General features: G+C 36.9%; 1 protein-coding gene across 8 annotated transcripts in view; it reads left to right on the forward strand.

The window, feature by feature from the left end:
- The window catches only part of EXOC6 (exocyst complex component 6), a 213,587-nt gene that overhangs the window by 116,038 nt on the left and 77,281 nt on the right, over nucleotides 1-20,268 (forward strand). For all 8 annotated transcript variants that reach the window (XM_050802774.1, XM_050802781.1, XM_050802773.1 and 5 more), the window contains one exon: nucleotides 10,840-11,019. In XM_050802774.1, the coding sequence (XP_050658731.1) occupies nucleotides 10,840-11,019 (180 nt within the window). The remainder of the gene's footprint in view (nucleotides 1-10,839; nucleotides 11,020-20,268) is intronic.

Genomic DNA, 20,268 nt, shown 5'->3' on the forward strand with positions numbered 1-20,268 from the left:
ATAAAGCAGTCATTCCTTAGATGGTTCTGTCTAAACTGAGTGTCATTTTTCACTTGGGGGTGTATGTTAAATGATGTTTATTGAGCAAAAATGTATATATAATGTAATGTAAAAATGTTAAAAAAGACATATATATATATATATGGGTTTTCTTTTTTTTTTTTTTTGGAGACAGGGTCCCACTCTGTCATCCAGGTTGGAGTGCAGTGACTTGACCATGGCTCACTACAGCCTCGACTTCCTGGGCTTAAGCAATCCTCCCACCTCAGCCTCCCAAATAGCTAGGACTACAGGCCCATGCTACCACCCTGGCTGATTTAAAAAAAAATGTTTTGTAGAGACCGGATCTCACTGTATTGCCCAGGCTGGTCTCGAACTCTGGACTCAAGCAATCCTCTTGCTTCAGCCTCCCAAAGTGCTGGGATTACAAGTGTGAGCCACTGTCAGGCCCCAAAATGTATTTCTGTGGTACTGTGCTGATTGCTGAGGGGAAGATGTGGAATGGTTCTTGACCACTAGGATTCTTTTAATCTAGAAAAGCAGATAACTACAAACAAATAACAACAGTGTGTAATAGCGGATGAATTTGGTCCTGTAGACATGTTTGATTTGGTTTTGTGGTTTTTCTAAATGTTTTGAATTTGCATACCCTTAGATGAGACTTAAACTCTATAATGATCCTGCCTACTGTAAATACCCTGCCTGCCATACTCATTCTTGTTACCTGCCTGGACCCTGAAGGCATTTAAGTATTTGTATCAGTTTGGAGTATGGGTAAGATTTTAATCAGCAGAGATGAGGAGAAGGAAGAATTGGTATAAACCAATGCACAGAAGGCGGAAAGCTGAAGTTATATTCAGACATTCAGACAATGACCCAGAAGATGAATATAAAATCATATTTATTCATCTTATGTTAATAAGGATGCTTATTTTTGTTTTAAAATAATGTTTGGTTTACATGTGTTTTGAATGTATATTCTGGGGGAAAATGTAATTTCTTCCAGAAGCAGTTAGTGTCAGTTTCCTCCACTTAAATTTCGATCTTCAGCTGTGTCTGGGCCATAGCTTTACCTGATACTTCACCTTGCATTATCTAACTCTCTAAGAAGTACTTTGGATTTCCCTCTGAAAATTGTTTTTGGTATAATTAACATAACTCTTACAGTAACCTACCTTTGTAATAGAACATTTAGTATACTATTTATGATCTGCCTACTTTAGAACTATGATATTATTAATCTCTGACTTATAGTTCATGATGACTGTATTTCTTTTTACAAAGAGCAATTTTTTTTTTTTTTTTTTTTTTTTTTTTAAATCATGGTTCACTGCAGCCTTGATCTCCTGGGCTCAAGTGATCTTCCCACTTCAGCCTCCTGAGTAGCTGGGATTACAGGTGCGCACCATCTTACCTGGCCAATTTTTTAAAATTTATTTTTTGTAGAGATAGAGTCTCACCATGTTGCCCCTGTTAGTCTCAAACTCCTGGGCTTAAGTGATCCTCCTGCCTCAGCCTCCCAAAGTGTTGGAATTATAGGCGAGAGCCACTGTACCCAGTAAGATAATCTTTTAGAGAGATTTCTAGAACTTTATGATACTTCAGTTCTTGTAATTGATACAAGCTTTTCATGGCTTTTAACTTTTGATTTCTTAGTTCATTATGGAGCAGATCTTGAGCTTTGTTTTACCCAGAGTATTGATCAAATGGCAATCTGTGATTTGCATGATTTGCATGTGTATAAGGCACAATACATATCCTAAAGCCTAATACTATTTTTTTTTAAAAAAAATCACAGTAATACCATATAATAAAAAATCCTGATGAATAGTAGCCAGGTGAATTAGTGCTTTTTGCTAATTTAATGAGAAGTGTAGCAAGCAAATCCCTCTTTTTTTTTGGTTGATTTAAAGTACTAAATGTAAAGAAAATAAATAATAAAACAAGAATATAAAAAATAAAACAACTTCTTTTTATTGCCACATTGACATCTAAAATAAATAATGGAAATTATATATATATTTAAAATTTTTAATTTATTAATTGACTTCTCTGCCCATTTTATTATACCTTTTCCTTCATCATAACTAAATACTATTAATAAATTACATTGGTTAGTCTTATTTGCTTTTTCCCTTCTGCATTAGTAGTGACATTGGATAATGAGTTGGATGCTATATGCAGTGTAACTAACATTAGAAATTTTTAGGTCAAGATAATGGATTATTGGAATTTTGTTTATTAGAGCAGGAAGAAGTTAACTAGGGAAGACACCTTTATGGTGATAGCTCTAACTTTTTATCTCTTGCCTACATAGTTGAGGCCCATAAAAGTATAGATATATTCCCCTTGCTCTAAATGAGCAAAATTAAATGTAACTTTTTTCTTAAATATTGAATAAATGTTTCTATTAAGATAGTTGTATTAATCAAGGTTATTAACGGAAGATTGACAAGAACTGATGGAAAAACCAACTCAAACTTTCCTAAATAATAAAGAAAAAATTATTGGCCAGTGACACTGAGATGTCCAAAGATAGGGCACTACTGCTCAGTAGATGTCACCATGGACCCAGCGTCTCTCCGTCTTTTAACTCTGCTTCATGCAATTTTGGCCTTATCATCAGACTACTTATAGTGGCCCAGCAGTTCCCAGCAGCTCTAGGCTCTGTCAGTCTGGTAGCAAAATGACTGCCTGGTCACAGTCCCAAACCTCACATTGTCGTGTCCTGTCATCTAAAGGAACAGAAACTGTCTCCCTCTACTAGCTGCTATATAATTTTTTTGTAAGAGGATGGGACTGGTAATTGACTTAAATTTAGCAAGACCCATCCTTGGAGCTAGATGTAGGTTCAGTCTTACCCAAATGAAATAGCTGTGAATGGGGGCAGAGCGATTTTCCAAAACTTATTTGGAAATTATTCCAAGAGGGGGAATGGAAGATGTACAGTAAATCGTAGATGTTTACTAAAATCTTTAGCTATTACTACTTAGCTTTTATTCAGAACATACATGTTTATGCTCCAGGAGGTCTAGGTGGAATTTGTGCATGTGTATGTTTTAAAAAGTTCCTCAGGTGGGTTCTGTTGCACACCTATGGTTGGGAACCACTCATGGTATATTTAATTCTTACACATTGAAAATTTTTTTTAAAGTTCTAAAATTATGCTAGATACATTTCTGCCTCCAGAGGGCACTATTTCCTTAACAAAGGACGAATTAATTACTTTGTTTATAAACTGAATCTTTACATTTTATTTAAGAGTTAGCTGATATGCTGACTGACTTCTTAGAATGTCAAGAGTTGATAATGCTTCTGGTAAGGTCATAAGGATTGAGACTATTCTGGGTTCAACTGTAGAACTCCCCAAGAAGTTCTAACTAATTTCCTTAGCAATCACTAAATCGCTAGTAATCATTAGTAATCATCTCTTAGGAATATCTTACCAAATAATTCAGTGTATTCCTACGTATAACTACAGGAAAAGTTGCATTGAAAGCCTTTTCTATCTCTTCTTTCTATCCTTGCTCCCATTTCTTTAAAAAGAAAATGTGGTGAGTCAGTTCATGCAGCTATAAAGATCAGACACATGTTTTCTAATGATTATATTTGTCTGAATTATAAAATAAGCAGAATTCTTAGTCCTTAGAAAAATCCTTTCAAGTGTTGACTTTAATCGTATTCCTGCTCGGGAGTACTGTCTGAAATTTTTCTTTGACACAGTACAGCCAGTGATTCCCTGACATAGATTTATTTGCTTCCTATTATAGCCCGTGGAAAGCATTAATAAACTTTAAAAAATATTAGGTACCCTTCCCCGAAAGTTTTTTAACATCTTGAGAAAAGGTTATTTTAACTTAGATATTTTATGGGAAAAGTGGAACCTGCTCATGGTGTCACCTCAGAAACATAGACTTATCAACAAAGTTCTAGTGACAATACCAAAAAGCAATACATCAATTTTTATGTTTTCCCTTTTATTTTGGCTTAGTTTCTTTTAGAAAGTAGTGTTTTCTGAACCACTTGTTCACTAAACATGGTCTAGAAAGCATGTAATTATAATTATTTCACGTGATGGTGTGAATGGTTTTGTCATTTTAAATTTTCTTCTTTCAGATAAAAATAGTGTTTTTTCCCTCATGACTTAAAAATTTCTAGATATTTGGTCTCTACCACCCCGTCAACTTTTGGTTAATATTTCAATTGTCCCATATTGCTTTTTAAATCTAGGAAAATGTGAACTAGCATCTTTTTTTTATTTTAATAAAGTTCTATAAAGTAAAAAAAAAATTAAAGCTGGATTTAAATTTGGCTTTTAATGAAATAGCCAGTTTTATATCAATCTAAAGTTTAACCAAGTACTTTAGCTCTATAAGTTTGGAGGAGGGGAGCTTCTTGAAACTGGCTTTTAAAATCTTGTTATGCATCTCCTTCTCTTCCTGCCTATATTAGAGGCATCCCAATAAAGCAAAAGAAATAATAAGTAGCGGTCTGAGTGCAGATAGAAAATGCAGCGGAAGATAGAAGCAATCAGATTCTCAATTTTCTTTGCCCGGTGATAGAAGGGAAGCAGGTTGAGTATTTATGAGATGATTGTACATAGTTCTGAGGTTGAGGGTTCTCTTTTCCAGCTGCCTTCTGGAATTACTGCCTGTCTTCAGTTGTGTAGTGACCTATATTCATCTGCTTAGATTCAGTAAAAGTAGTGAGACATGAATGAGGGAACTGATTATGAACACTGGGGCAAAATGCAAAATGCTAAATAAATATTTTTATATTGCTTTGAGAAAATTGACTTACAAATGATGTCATTAAGGTATGTTATGTTGTAGTTCTGTAGGTCATAAGCATTTACCATCTTAGGTACCTGCCCCTAATGTTAAAGAAGTTAAAGAGAAGTAGGTGTTACTGCCATGAATTATACATATTAAATATGACACCCCTTTCCACTGGTTAGTGTTTCACTTTTTTTTTTTTTTTCTAAAGACAAGGTCTTGCTCTGTCACCCAGGCTGGAGTGCAGTGACGCAATCATAGCTCACTGCAGCTTCAAACTCCTGGGCTCAAGCGATCCTCCCACCTCAGTCTCCTGAGTAGTTAGGACTATAGGCACAAGCCACCATGACCAGCTAAGTTTTTTATTTTTTGGTAGAGACAGAGTCTCACTATGTTGCCCAGGCAGTTCTTTAACTCCTGACCTCAAGTGATCCTCCTGCTTCAGCCTCCCAAACTGCTGGAATTATAGGCATGAACCACTGTGCCCAGCCAAGTTTTACATTAAAAAAATCCTGTTAATGTTCAATACCCAATTTTTGCTCTCTTACATAAAAATAACTACACTAAGTTAAGCCAACTTGGGCAATTTGGAAGGCTTGGAATTCTGATATATTAATAGTCTCCATACAGTTCTTTTAGTAAGACATTTATTGAGCATTACTAGGTATAAAACACAAGTAAGTGTAGGAAAACTGATTTGTTTTAGCCCCTTCTGGGTGCCAAGTACTGTTAGGTACTTTGTATTAATTATAGAAGCTTGTGTAATGCTCAAAACAGCCCTGTGAGATGGGGATGATTCTCATTTCATAGGTAAGACATTAAGTTAATTTGCTTGAGATGTAAAGATAAGTGAAATAGTGGGAATCAGATGCCTTCCCATTTCCCCAAACCGCTTTTGTTTTTTTCTGTTAAGTAAATGGAAGTACTAACCCATCTTCTTTATGAGCCATTTCTTCATTATTCATTATTAGCAGGAATGGTGATTTTTTAAATGGCTACAAATTCCTTGACACTTCTCTTATTGAGAAGTGGGGATCTGTATCCCCTTATCTTGATCTGGGCAGACTTGTGACAGCTTTGACCAAGAGAGTACAGTAAAAATCATTTGAGACTTTAGACTTCTGAGGCAAGGACATAAAAGGCAATGTGTTATTGCCTTTATTCCAAGCATGGAACACACATACTTGGAGCCCTGTGCTGCCATGTAAGAAGCCCAATTACTCTTTAGCCACTTGAGTGCTTTGAGGAGACACTAAAGTGCTTGGCTTTGAGGTAGCCAAGCAACATGGAAAGGCTACCCATCCCTGGTACCAGACATAAGAGTGAGGAAGCCTCCAGATGATTCTAATCCCCAGCTGTTGAGTCTTATTGCCGGTCTTCAAGTCTTTTCCAGCTGAGGTCACAGATACTGTAGTACAAAGTCATCTCCACTATTTCCTGACCCATAGAACCTGTGAGTATAACAAAATGTTTGTTATTTTAAGCCACTAAGTCAAAAATAGTAACTGGAACAGCCACCACATAAATACTTCTTCTAGATTCCTATTTTTCCATATCACCATGTTGCTTTTCCTCCATGAAACCCTCTTTCTAGCCAACATGATCTCTTCTTATTTGGCATACTTTTACTATACATGTAGTTAGTATTAATTTGTGAATATTTATTCATTCTATGATTATTGTATTTTCATTCTTTTATTTTTATTTATTTATTTTTTTGAGATGGAGTCTCACTCTATTGCCCAGGCTGGAGTGCAGTGGTGCGATCTCAGCTCACTGCAACCTCTGCCTCCCGGGTTCAAGCAATTCTCATGCCTCAGCCTTCTGAGTAGCTGGGATTATAGGTGTGCACCACCAAGCCTGGCTAATTTTTGTATTTTTAGTAGAGACGGGGTTTCACTATGTTGGCCAGGCTGGTCTCGAACTTCTGACATCAGGTGATCCACTCGCCTCAGCCTCCCAAAGAGTTGGGATTACAGGTGTGAGCCACTGCGTGTGGGCGATTATTGTATTTTCTATCCTTATCTGGATTTTCTATCCTCAACTAGATTATAAACTTTTTTCAAGACAGGGGTGATTTCCTTTATTCATTTAACAAGTGCTCATCTACTGCTTACTATGTGCCAAGCACTGTTCTCAGTGCTAGGGATACATCAGTGAATGAAAACAGACACACCCTTCCTGCCTTCTTTTCATATCCATGGGTTCCACCTCTTGGATTCAGCCTATCATGGATCAAAAATATTTGGAAGAAAAGATGCGTGGTGCATCTGTACTGAACATGTACAGACTTCTTTTTCTTGTCATTATACCCTAAACAATACAGTGTGACAACTATTTACATAGCATTTACATTGTATTAGGTGTTATAAGTAATCAAGAGATTATTTAAAGTATACAGGAGGATGTATGTAGATTATATGCAAATACCACACCATTTTATATAAAGGACTTCAGCATCTGCAGATTTTGGTATCCGAGGGAGATCCTGGAGCCGGTCTCTTACCAGAGGATGACTGTATAAGTAACTATTTTGAGTCAGAGCTCATCTTGTTACTACCATATTTAATAGTGCTTCATTAAAATTTCAATTCATTATCATTAACATTAACTTAAATATCTGTTTTATCTAAAGTAATGTTTATTTTAACTTTTTTCTGTATTTGAGGGGAGGCTGTGTTGAACTCAATGCCTCTCCTTAATGTCAGCTTTGTGTTGGACCACTGAATGGGGAGAGAAGAAATAATCTTGGAATTCTTATTCTAATCCTACTGTGAAACCAGGCATGCAGATAGAAAGATGTCTGTCAATAGTTGGTTTTCCCCAGCCCACCATGGCAGTGAGTAGTAAGTGGTTAGTGTGAAAATTGGAGAGGAAGCCAAAGAAGTGTTAAAATGTGGAAATGGTGCATTTTGATTATACACCTCAGAATAATGTGTGGTCTGCTCTTGTTGAGTGGAGCGTTCAGTAGATGTCTGTTAGATCCAGTTGATTTATATTGTGGATCAAGTCTTCTGTTTTTTCTGCCTGCTCAAATCTGCTGTTGAACTCCTTTAGCGATTTTTTTTTCTTTTTTCTTTTTTTTTTTTTTTTTGAGATGGAGTCTAGCTCTATTGCCCAGGCGGAGTGAAGTGGCGCAATCTCGTCTCACTGCAAGCTCCACCTCCTGGGTTCACGCCATTCTCCTGCCTCAGCCTCCCGAGTAGCTGGGACTACAGGCGCACACCTGGCTAATTTTTTTGTATTTTTAGTAGAGATGGGGTTTCACCGTGTTAGCCAGAATGGTCTCCATCTCCTGACCTCATGATCCACCCGCCTCAGCCTCCCAAAGTGCTGGGATTACAGGTGTGAGCCACTGTGCCTGGCCTAGTGATTTTTTTTTTTCACTTCACTTATTGTACTTTTTTTTTTTCTTTTTTTGAGATGAAGTCTCACTCTGTCACCCAGGCTGCAGTGCAGTGGCACCATCTTGGCTCACTGTAACCTCCGCCTCCCAGGTTCAAGTGATTCTTCTGCCTCAGCCTCCCGAGTAGCTGGGATTACAGGCACCCACTGCCACGTCTGGCTAATTTTTTGTATTTTTAGTAGAGATGGGGTTTCACCATGTTGGCTAGGCTGGTCTCGAAATCTCGACCTCAGGTAATCCGCCTGCCTCGGTCTCCCAAAGTGCTGGGATTACAGGCGTCACTTATTGTACTTTTTAATAATTTATATTTATATTCCCCATTTGTTGATGTATTCCCATAATTTTCTTTTAGTTCTTTAGATATGGTTTCCTTTTGTTCTTAAATTTTTGTCCTATAAGTTCAACATCTGAACTGCCTCACAGTTTCTGTTGGTTGCTTTTTTTCCTGTGTATGGGTCATATTTTGTTTCTTTGCGTTAACTTGTCATTTTTTGTTGATAACTGGACATTTAAAATAATATAAGATGGCAACTTTGGAAGTTCTCTCCTCTCCCAAGGGTTTGTTGTTTCTCCCATTTGTTGTTTGTTTTGTGACCTTTCTGAATTAAGTCTGTAAGTCTGTGTTCTTTGTCATATGAGGCCATTGAAGTCTTTGCTTGGTTAGCTTAGTGGTCAGCTAGTGATTGGATACAGATTTGCTTAAAAGCCTGGAACCTGTGAGTCCCCTAGTCTTTGCCAAAGGGCTCTGTGTGCATGTTGGGGTATGTCTTAAACACTGAGATAGGAAGTTAATAATTCTGCTTTGGCTTTTGCTTCCTGCTTGCACATGATACCAGTGGGCTGGGGGAGGTCCCCAAATGCTGCTGGGACCTCAATCCCAGCCAGTGTCCAGGCTCTTGACACTGTTGTGAGAAGGAATTCAAGGATGAATCAGAAAATAGTGAAAGTATGGAGACTTAATTGCAAAACAAAATACACATTCAACAAAGGGGAGTGCAGGCACACTTGAGAGAGAGAGAGAGTCATATGCAAGCGGTAGTGGGGCTGCTACCTTTATGAGTTTCTTTAACCAAGGGATGAAATATTCATGATGATTCCCGGAAAAAGATGGAATTTTTTTTGGAATTGTGGTGCCACCCATTTTTACATCAAATATGAGTGTTCCTAAAACTGTCATGGCACTGGTGGGTATGTGATTGAGTATGTTATGAGTGTACATTGAGTCCTGGGTGAAACAGGTTAAATCTAGCACCATGTTGAGTCTAGTCAGTCTTAGCATGGTTTACACCCTGCTTTTCGGGGTCTTATCAGCCCATAGCTTCTGCAGCTATTTCAACAGTTTCCTTTGGCTAATCACATAAAACTGCTGCCTAGAATTTCCTTTTCTCCTGTCACTACCTTGTATTATTTCTGTCTTGCACAGAGCTTCAAGGTCAGCCATAAATGAGAGCTTAGAGCCTTCTTAGGTCTTTCCCAAGTGTGTACACAGCCCTATTTATGTATGTGGCCTTTTAGATTCCCAGGAATCTGGTAGAGGTTTTCAAAGTCATCTGTGGACATTTTATTTCCCAATTTTTCCTTTTAAGCCCTTTGGTTGACCTATTGTTTGTCCCAGCTGTTACCTACCATCTCAGGCATCCTCCATGTTAAACTTATTGCCTCTTACTGTTTTTGATAACTGCCCCCTGGGGAAAAGGCTTTTTGTACTAGGCAGTCCTGATTCAGGTCAAATAAAGACATCCCTGTAAACAGGTATGGAGTCTTCCAGGGAACCACCAGATAGGTCAAATAATGATAATTCTCTGAGAATGTGGCTTTGAAGGTTCTGCAGTTCTGTTCTGTCTGCTTTGATGGCTGGCAAGCTCTAGGTTTCCACCAGAGTTTTAGAATGTTGTCTTTCGAGAGTACTGTAGAGCTGGAACAGAGGAAGAATAATGGAAATAGGGCTTATTAAAATGCTACAAAGCTAATTTTTCTACCAATATTCAGCTGTTTTTCTTGAATAAATGATGCCTGTATTTCTGCAAGTTTTGAGGTAATTTTCAGAGTTCTGAAAAGGTTGATTTTTATAATTTTTGATAAGTTTTCTGGTTACTTCTATGAATGAGAAAATGTTTGGAGATCCTCCCTCTGCTATTTTTGCTGGCATCACTCCTGTTGTTTATTTCTCCTCAGAGAAATTAACTATCTCCATCTCTTTCTCTTCTGCCTCCACCCGTTCTTAAACTCAAAGCACTGGCAGATATTCCATTTCTTCTGTGATAGTCCAACTGAATTGCTCTCAGTGAATTGGGGTTAGAAAGAGGTGGTCTTCTGTGTTCTTGGCAACTTCTGTTTTTCCACTTCTGTTTCTTCTAAGGGTCCTCTTAGAGTTGTAAGAACAAGTCAGGAATTAATATCTCATAAAGTATTCTATCACATAAAGACAAAAAAAGGTGATAGATTGGAAAGGAACTAAGAAAAGATGATATATCCAGTCAAATAAATAGAGTACTGCCGGAAAACAACAACAACAACAACAACAACAGTTTTCCTGGACTTTGAATAAATGACTAAAATATTTAACCAAAGGTAAATGTAAAATAATATCTAGAATTGTAAGAACACTTGTTTTATTATCTGTTTCTTATCTTTTGTTGTTATTTTGTCCCTTGTCAGGATGCTCGACATGCAGCAGAAGGAGAAATATATACCAAACTGAATCAAAAAATTGATGAATTTGTTCAGCTTGCTGATTATGACTGGACAATGTCTGAGCCAGATGGAAGAGCTAGTGGTTATTTAATGGACCTTATAAATTTTTTGAGAAGCATCTTTCAAGTGTTTACTCATTTGCCTGTAAGTATAAAAAATTTCAAAAATTGTTTTGTGTTTGCTTACTAAAAAGTATATTTTAGAATTTAGTTTGAGGTTTACTTGCTTAAGCCAACTTCCTGGAGTGCATGTTTCTTTTTCCATTATTATAAATCCATTTGCAAGGAATTATAACTTAGCCAAATTGCTTGAAATTTTGATTTATTTTATTTTTAACCAAAATAACTGTAACTCTGTTTCCACCAAAGCCAAGGCAAAACCCTGAAACTGACAATACAGACTTAAATAGAAATAATCTCTAATAGAAATAATTTTCGTAGAGTCAACATAATTAATGACTTTTCCAGTTAGAAAGGACCAAGAAATTACTGGCTATTTTTGAGCCAAGAGAATAAAAGCAAAACTGAAGCATTGTTCTATCCTGGCATGTAGTCATAGCACATCTACATTTTGGACAGTTGGTTGATGAAACGTTAAAAAAAAAAAAGATACAGCAAGGACATTAGGGTATAAAGAAGCTGAAATGTTGGATTCTTCAGATGAGGACTGCAAAGACTAAAGATATGGTGGGATGAACATACTCTTGTTAGGTATATCCAGAAATAATAAAACTGTTAAAACATGAATGCAATAGTTTTATACAAAAAATATAGGAAGAAATTTTATCAACCTTTTAATCTTATGATATGATATAGCTGAACACAAGAATAAAGTGTTTAACCCATTTATGCTGGAGGTTGCAAATTATTTTGTGTGAAAAATCAGACCTTGGAGATGACTTTGAGCAGTGTGATATAAATAACTTCCACCAGCTTAGCGTTCCAATAATGGAATGCTAGGCTTAAATGGGTTAATCTGGAACCTACACAGCTGCCCCCAGCCACCCTCTCTCTGCTTGGAATTAGTGGGGGGAAAAGGTAATTTTCCTCATCCTTTAGTCTTTCCCCATCAGAAACTGCTTCAGAGAACCAATTGGCGAAGTTAAGGGAAGGTGTTGCTAAGAAAAATTAATGGAAGACTATTTTAAAGAGATCGTCATCATAGATCTAGGCCAGAGAATTTTAGAAGCTTACCCAGGGATGATACTGTATTCCCAAATGCTATCTTTGAACTGAAAAAGGCAATCTGTAAATACAGTTAATTTTTATATCAATGAATTTTTATAGAAGTGTTTTTATATAGTTTATACTAAATAATTGTTAAATTAATTTGAATTCACCTTGTCAGTGTAAATCTCCATGCTTCTAGCCAAAAGCAATCCCCAAGAACAAACACATGCACAAGCTTGCTGACACACACACACACACACACACAGTTTTATGTTTTAATATCTGTGTCATGTATTGCTTTGAGGTGATGGGTAGGAATTTTGTACATAAATGGAATAGGATTAAGAGATATTATATGTTAGATATGTTTGGGGTAAATGTCTCACCTTCCAAGGTCACCTTCTAGGCTGACATCCTAGAGGAAATCCTGCTTTTTCATAAGACATATTCTGGTGACATTGAGAGAAATAGACTCCTGATCTAACTAGATCACTCATCTATCTATTATAACATTTTGTATGACTTTAACTGAGTCTTCATATGCCATTTTGGACTTTTATGTCATCTAACATAGATTTCTCTATAAAGGAAATAAAGTTTTATACAATGTAGACCAATAAATTCAACTATAAATACAAGGCATAACCATATAAAAAGAAAATAATAGTTTACATCTAAGAAAAAAGAAAAGTGGACTGGGTGCATTGGCTCACACCTGTAATCCCGGCACTTTGGGAGGCCAAGATGGGAGGACCGCTTGAGCCTGGGAGTTCGAGACTAGTCTGTGCAACATGGTGAAACCCAATGTCTACAGAAAATACAAAAATTAACTGGGCATGGTGGCGTGTACCTTTAGTCTTGGCTACTTGGGATGCTGTAATCATGCTACTGTGCTCCAGCTTGGGTGACAGAGTGAGACCTGTCTCAAAAAAAAAAAAGAGAAAAATGGTCCTAAAAACAGTATATTGTTATTTAAGAATGAACTAAAAGCATAATCTTCAAGCAAAAATAGTAAATTATTGACTATGATAAATTTTAGAATCAATAGAGTCATTATATTGTGGCTTTGTATATTTTCTGAAATCCTGAAATTGTATTAAAAATTCAACTGGATTGTTTTAAGCAAAGAGAAGAGGCAGAGGCATTAAATCTATTATTTTTCTAGATGAAGTATGGCATTACGTTAAGCTACCATTTTTATTTGAATGTTTTAAGTTGAAAATGATTTCTTGGTTTAAGGTTATTCTTGGACCCAAATAGGGTAAAGGGCCAATTCTGGACTTCTTTATCCCTCAAAGAAGCTTCAGACAAAGCTTATCACATTTAACCGCAAATCAGTCTGCTTAAGCAGAACAAGCCATCCTACTTACAGACGTGAGTTAAGTAGTGGTTCTGGTTTGGGCCCCATGCCCTGTCTTTGGTTTTGGTAGTGTTCAGGAACAATGGAGTATGTTAGAGTCAATGGAAGCTGAGAAACTAAGGGCCACTCTATCAAATAGTGCAAATATTGGCCAATAGTGCAAAAATTTGGAGATTTTCTGGGATAGAGGTGACTCTCTCACCCCCTAACCCTGAAAGTTACCTAAGATTGAACACTTTTAGCTTAAAAGCTCCACCCTTAGTTTCACTGAGTATTTAGTTTCTGTCAGTCCCCTGCCAAAAGGACTCCCCTCCCCTACAGTGAAGTCTTGCTCTGTCACCCAGGCCGGAGTGCAATGGTGCAATCTTGGCTCACTGCAGCCCCCACCTTGAGGTTCAAGTGATTCTCCTGCCTCAGCCTCCCAAGTATCTGGGACTACAGATGCGGGCCACCATGCCTGGCTAATCTGAATGTTTTCTTAGTCAAAGATTGTCATGATGTGCAATTGCTGACCACCATTGCCCAGTGAAAAGTTCCATTTGTTCCAGAAAAGTTATGATCTATCCAATGAAATTTTGTTCTCTGCTCACGGGACACGAGAACAGTACAGATTAATAGATAATGATGGTTTTGATGGAGTCTGGGGAAAGTACTCTGTCATTTTCACAGACTGCGGTAGCAGTGGAAACCTGTAGGATTTGGAAAACCACAATAACCCAAATAATGTTCACTTTAAACACCTCTTATTGCCAAGGTTAGATGAGTAAGAGAATTGATTACTTCCCTTACTGGCTGTGGTGACTCACATCGGTAATCCCAACACTTTGGGAGGCCGAGGCAGGAAGGTCTCTTGAGCCCAGGAGTTGGAGAACAGCCTGGGCAATATAGTGAACCTCGTCTCTACAAAAAATTAAAAGATTAGCCTATTGGGAGGCTAAGGCAGGAGGACTGCTTGAGCCCAGGAGGCGGAGGCTTCAGTGAGCCAAGATCATGCCACTGCACTCCAGCCTGGGCAGCAGAGGGAGACCCTGTCTCAAAAAAAAAAAAAAAAAAAAAAAAAAAAATTCCCCTCACCTTGCCTCCAGATTAAAATACCGATTCATCTGCATTTTTCTGTGCTCTAGCTGAGAAGGCAAACTCTCTTCTGGCTACAGGAATTAACAGCAAGCTAAATAGTATTGATAGAAATAACAAATATTTTCCCGTTACCCAAAATGTTAAGCTTCTCTGCTAAATATATTATCTTCAATTAGAATAATAAAAGGGCAAACTCCCGTGAGGAATGTTTATCTTTTATTATTTCTAGAGGTCTGAGTGCTTGACAATGTGCAGAGATGGGCTGTAGAGTTAGAAATACTTATATTTGAACTTTAGGTTTGTAATTTACTTGCTATGGGATCCTGGCAAGTTGCTCAATCTCTCTGAGCCTCTTCCCTTCTGCAAAATGAGCATAATCCATTTTTCCCATAGGACTGTCATAAAATGAATGAAAATAGTATGTAGAAAAGTTGTCTGGTAGGGTACTTGGCAAAAAGTGGGTACTGTTAATAAATGTTAGTTTGGTCTTTTATTCTCCTTTCTTCCCTTGTTACAATTTTAAAATCCTTTATAGTATTAGTTTCATTGTGTAATGACACTTTTTTTACTTTTTTTCTTGTTGTATTTATGCCTGTGTTTTAAACTTGATACTAAGTTTCATCCTTATGACTTTGCATTATACAGCCATTTGAAAATGTTCTTTATTATGAAAGGCATACATTGTAAGGCATATTTGAATCATTATTATAGCTTGAGTTGCAGTGCTTACAGTTGCTAACCGTCAGATACTAGCTAATGCCAATGAGGTCTGATTAATATGTAAGTACAATTTTATCTCTAAATTAGTACCCTTGGAAATCATGCCAATTTTCAATATTTTAAATGTGTAAGTTTCTCTTCTTTCTAATAATTTTTTTCTGACAATTAGAAAATATAGCCAAGTATAGAGAAGGGGACAAAAATCACCTTTATCTTGTTAAAAGATCATCATTGTTTTAACTGGGCATGGTGGCGGGCACCTGTAATTCCAGCTACTTGGGAGGCTGAGGCAGGAGAATTGCTTGAAGCTGGGAGGCAGAGGTTGCAGTGAGCCTAGATCGCGCCATTGCACTCCAGCCTGGGCGACAGAGCAAGACTCTGTCTTACAAAATAAAAATAAAAATCATCACTGTTAACATTTTGGCAAGTATTCTTCAGGTTCTCTTTTTCTATGCATTTATGACACTATTCTAAAGTGAATTTATAAACAAGTTTTGTTTTTTAAACAAGATTTTATATTAGCTAGAAAATTTAAACCAGAAGAATTTTAAAAAACATTAAACATTCATTCACCACTGACATGAATATAAGTAGAATAAGTTGTTGAGCAGCTTGGACATATCTTGTTGTTCTTCATGACTGCCAAATGCAACTCAGTAACGTTTTACTGTGAACTTACTGCCTAACCACCCAGTACTGGTCTGTTTCTGGAAATAACAACAAACATTTTCTTCCTTTATAAATGTTAATTGTGTATTCATTTTAATGAGGATAGTTTATTGATTTACCGTCCATTGGGGAGCCATGTAAATGACAATGAGTTTTTAAAATGTCTTCACATGTGTTCATCACTAAAGGTACCCAATTTATCTAAATATTTATACTAACAAATGGTTGTCTTTTATGTTAGAAGTAAATAGAAGATCTGGAATGATCATTTTGTTCGTATTTCTTCCTTTCTGGAAACTCTTCATTGTTTTGTCTTTAACTATAATGTAATCTTCTTTGCTTAATTTTGCTACTACTCTAGGGATATTAAATTAGTAAATACATCTGGTTCTAGTTTGAATTTTAAATATCAAAGCATTTATTCCCAGAAAGATATCTTTTCCTTTGCCTTCAAATATGCTTAACTTTTGATTTTCTGCATTAATGGAAGTGGTGTGATGGACAATTTTTAAAAAAAACATGATCGGCTGGGCACGGTGGCTCACGCCTGTAATCCCAACACTTTGGGAGGCCAAGTTGGGCAGATCACGAGATCAGGAGTTCGAGACCAGCCTGACCAACATGGTGAAACCCCGTCTGTACTAAAAATATAAAAATTAGCTGGGCATGGTGGCACATGCCAATAATCCCAGCTACTCAGGAGGCTGAGGCAGGAGAATCACTTGAACCTGGGAGGCAGAGGTTGCAGTGAGCCAAGATTACACCACTGCACTCCAGCCTGGGTGACAGAGCGAGACTCTGTCTCAAAACAAACAAACAAACAAAAAAACAGACATGATCTTTGGTAATAATACGAATTTACTGTTGGCATATGGTTTTCTAATTACGTGGTAATTTGGGATATTTTTCAAGAAAATCTCACATCAGATATTAGATGCCTAAAAAGCTGTCCATTAAAAAAACATCTTTAACAGGATTATTCCTCTGAATATCTTTTACTCTGAGATTAGAAATGCCTTCCTACTAATAGTAAATGGCCTCAAGATCATGTTGGGAAATATATATTCCAAGATCCAATTGTGCACACTTCTTTCCAGCTGTGCCTTCAGTGGCATCACATTGGTAGCCATGGTAGGAGTGGTTAGACCATTCTTTTTATAAAAGGGTACAAATTAAGGCTTTTCCCCCAGAGAATCATTGTTACATATTTACTAGCACACCACTAAATAAAGCATAACATTTAAAATCATACTGTCAGAGAAAAATTGTTTAGTTTTTATTAACTCAAGAAATCAAGCACAGTATATGCTCAATAATAAGATTTAAAAATATTATAGTAGGAACTTCTTTCAAGATGGGGAAATGTATAAGTGTTACTCAATTTAAACAGCATGTACTTATCCATCTGTCCCTTTTAAGGTGTTTCTCTTTTCAGGTATTTCCTTTGAAGAGTTTTTTTCCTTGGTTTAATTGTTTGCTTTGGGCTGTAGTGTTTTACTGATGTGCCAATTTAGTATCCTTTGTAAATTATTTTCCCACTAAATGTATCTGATGTTACTAAATTTTTAATTTGCATTTTTAGTTTCCATTAACGATTTTAGAACATAATATGCTTTCTTTAATTGAGAAACAAATATGTGCTCCAGAACAAATAAAGGTACATTATTTGGATAGAAATGGATAGTACCTAACTTTTAAAATCATTCTCTCCTTAAGAATTCTTTCTGAGAATTCAGCACTATCTTGAAATTTTTGAGATTTGAGTTTTAGGCCTGATTCTTCCGATTAACTGCAGTTGTGAAAGCAGACAAATTATTTAGCCTCTGGATTAATTTGCTAATGTCTATTTTATTTCATAAAGCTAAAAATAAAGGTCGTTCTGTTTTGCTTTCATTCCAGTTAATACACATAAATGGTGTGATAAGTAGTCCAAAAGAGTTTGGAATGGAAAATAGCTCCTCTCCTTTCCCTTTCCCCACTTCCACTCCCAGTCTTCTAGACTGCTATTTTTCACTATTTGGTTTTATTTCTTCTGGTGGTTATCTTAATAAAAAACAGGGAATATCTAGTGATCCTGTGAAGTACAAAAGTACACGTAGCAACCTTTCCTTTCCCCTTTTTTAAACTATTGGTTGGTACATTTTTAAATTTCTTCTATTTCTTTCTTCTTCTTCTCCTTCTTTTTGTTGAGACAGAGTCTCCTGTGTTGCCCAGGCTGTAGTGTATTGGCGTGAGGGATCTCGGCTCACTGCAATTTCCTCCTTCTGGGTTCAAGTTATTCTTGAGCTCCAGCCTCCTGAGTAGCTGGAATTACAGGCATGAACCACCACGCCCTACTAATTTTTGTATGTTTAGTAGAGACGGGGTTTCGCTGTTTTGGCCAGGCTGATCTTGAACTCCTGGTGTCAAGTGATCCACCCACATTGGCCTCCCAAAGTGATAGGATTACAGGCACGAGCCACTGCGCCAAGCCTATTTGTTTATATAAAATAGTTATACTGTACTTCTATTCCTGGTTCTCTCTACTTTAATCAGTATCTTAATTCCCTTCTATTTGAAATAAAGGAGTTAGCCTCCCTCTCCTTTGCTCCATCAGTTCTTCCATCTGTTCTCTTCTGATAGCTATACTATTATTTTTATCTTATTCAGGGTATTAGTATGTACATTCTGTTTGACAACCACAATCAAATCTGTCCTTTCTCCTAGGCTGGCTTTCCAAGCTAAACACCAGTAAACAGTACTGGTGTTTGTTATGATTATGCTCATATTGTTCCCTTTACACAAAGCATAGTATGCTTGGATTTTTTTTATTTTCCTTTCATTTTTGGATCCAGTATCCAAGTTCTGGGCACTTGAAGGAGAATAATTCTAGCATCATGACCAAATAGATTTTTTAAAATTATACTCCATTATTTAATGAAATTATACACATTTTAGTTGGCTTAATATTTAAAACATAATTTTTTTCCTTTTTGATAAGTGAATATTTTACCTTCATCATATTGAGTGTTCCGATTTCCTTTCCTTCCATTGTGTGAAATTGTCTTCTTTCCAGGAGGCCTCTTTTAAGAGGTATTTGTCCCTAACCTGTACCAGTTGCTGTCTAGAATTGGGGCATAGCTGTTACCCTGGGACTTTCGTTCCTTGCTCTCCTGTGTTAGGAGCTGTTTCTTGGAATCCCAGGCTTCTTGGTTTTTTTTGCTTTTGTTTTTGTTTTAATTACTTTACCAGTCAGTTTTGCTGAATTCCCATAAAACTTCAGTAACTTTAATAACTTTCCCACAAAAGGAAAGTATACTATTTAAGTCCTTGCATATTAGAAAATGTCTTCTGTCTTCATGCTTGATTGATAGTTTGGCTGATTATATAATTATAGGTTGATTAGCTTTTTCTCTGATGACTTTCATTGCATTTCTCCATTGTCTTCTGGCATACAGGTTTTAGTATCTGTTTTAAAATTTGAATACTTCAGCCTGGGCAACATGGTGAAACTCTGTCTCTATAAAAATTACAAAAAGTCAGCCGGGTGTGGTGGCACACATCTATAGTCCCAGCTACTTGGGAGGTTAAGGTGGGAGGATCACTTGAGCCCAGGAAGTCTAGGCTGCAGTGAGCTGTGATTGCACCACTGCACTCCAGCCTGGGCAACAGAGCAATACCTAGTCTCAAAAAAAACAAAAACAAAAACAAAACAAAAACGCTGAATTCTAAGAAACATGAGAATGTATTCCCTTCTTCTCCCTCTTCCTCCTTTTGCCCCATCCCCTTCTGCTCTCCTATGCTCCCCTTTACTTCTCCCTACAACAGGAGCCTCAGCTCTCTCCAAAATATTCTTTCATTAGGGAAATTGCCTTTGCTCTCTGACTCTCTGACCCTCTGGGTGGGGGATCATTGGTACAATTGTTTCAGAAATCTTCAGTAATTTTCCATTTTCCATCCCATTTCTCATTTTTATCCTCTTTGATACCTGCAGCTCTGGACTTCTAATGCATAGCTGGCTCCAAACTCTACTGTACTACTTCTTTGTTAGCATATAATGGGCAGTGGCTTTCTGTTCTCTGTTTCATCTGCTTTCTGTCTTGTAGAAAGCACCCCTTGATGAATTCCCACCTACACCTTCATTTTTTCTGCTGTTGAAAACACTTTATTCTTTTTTGCAGTTCTATGCTTTTTATTTTACTTGTATCTCAGGATGGATGAGAAGCAAACACATTAACTTAGTCTACCATCTTGATTCTGAACAACTTGTTTCCTTCTCCTAGAAGATTAGATCATCTCTAAAGTCCCTGTATATAATATTGTATGTTTCTAAGCATCATTCTTTCAGACAAATGTAATGTTTCAATCCAAATGTTGATTTATTTATTGTGACACCTCATGTCCTCTTTTAGCTCCGTA

Source organism: Macaca thibetana, chromosome 9 (genome assembly GCF_024542745.1).
Source record: "Macaca thibetana thibetana isolate TM-01 chromosome 9, ASM2454274v1, whole genome shotgun sequence".
Classification (NCBI taxonomy): domain Eukaryota; kingdom Metazoa; phylum Chordata; class Mammalia; order Primates; family Cercopithecidae; genus Macaca; species Macaca thibetana.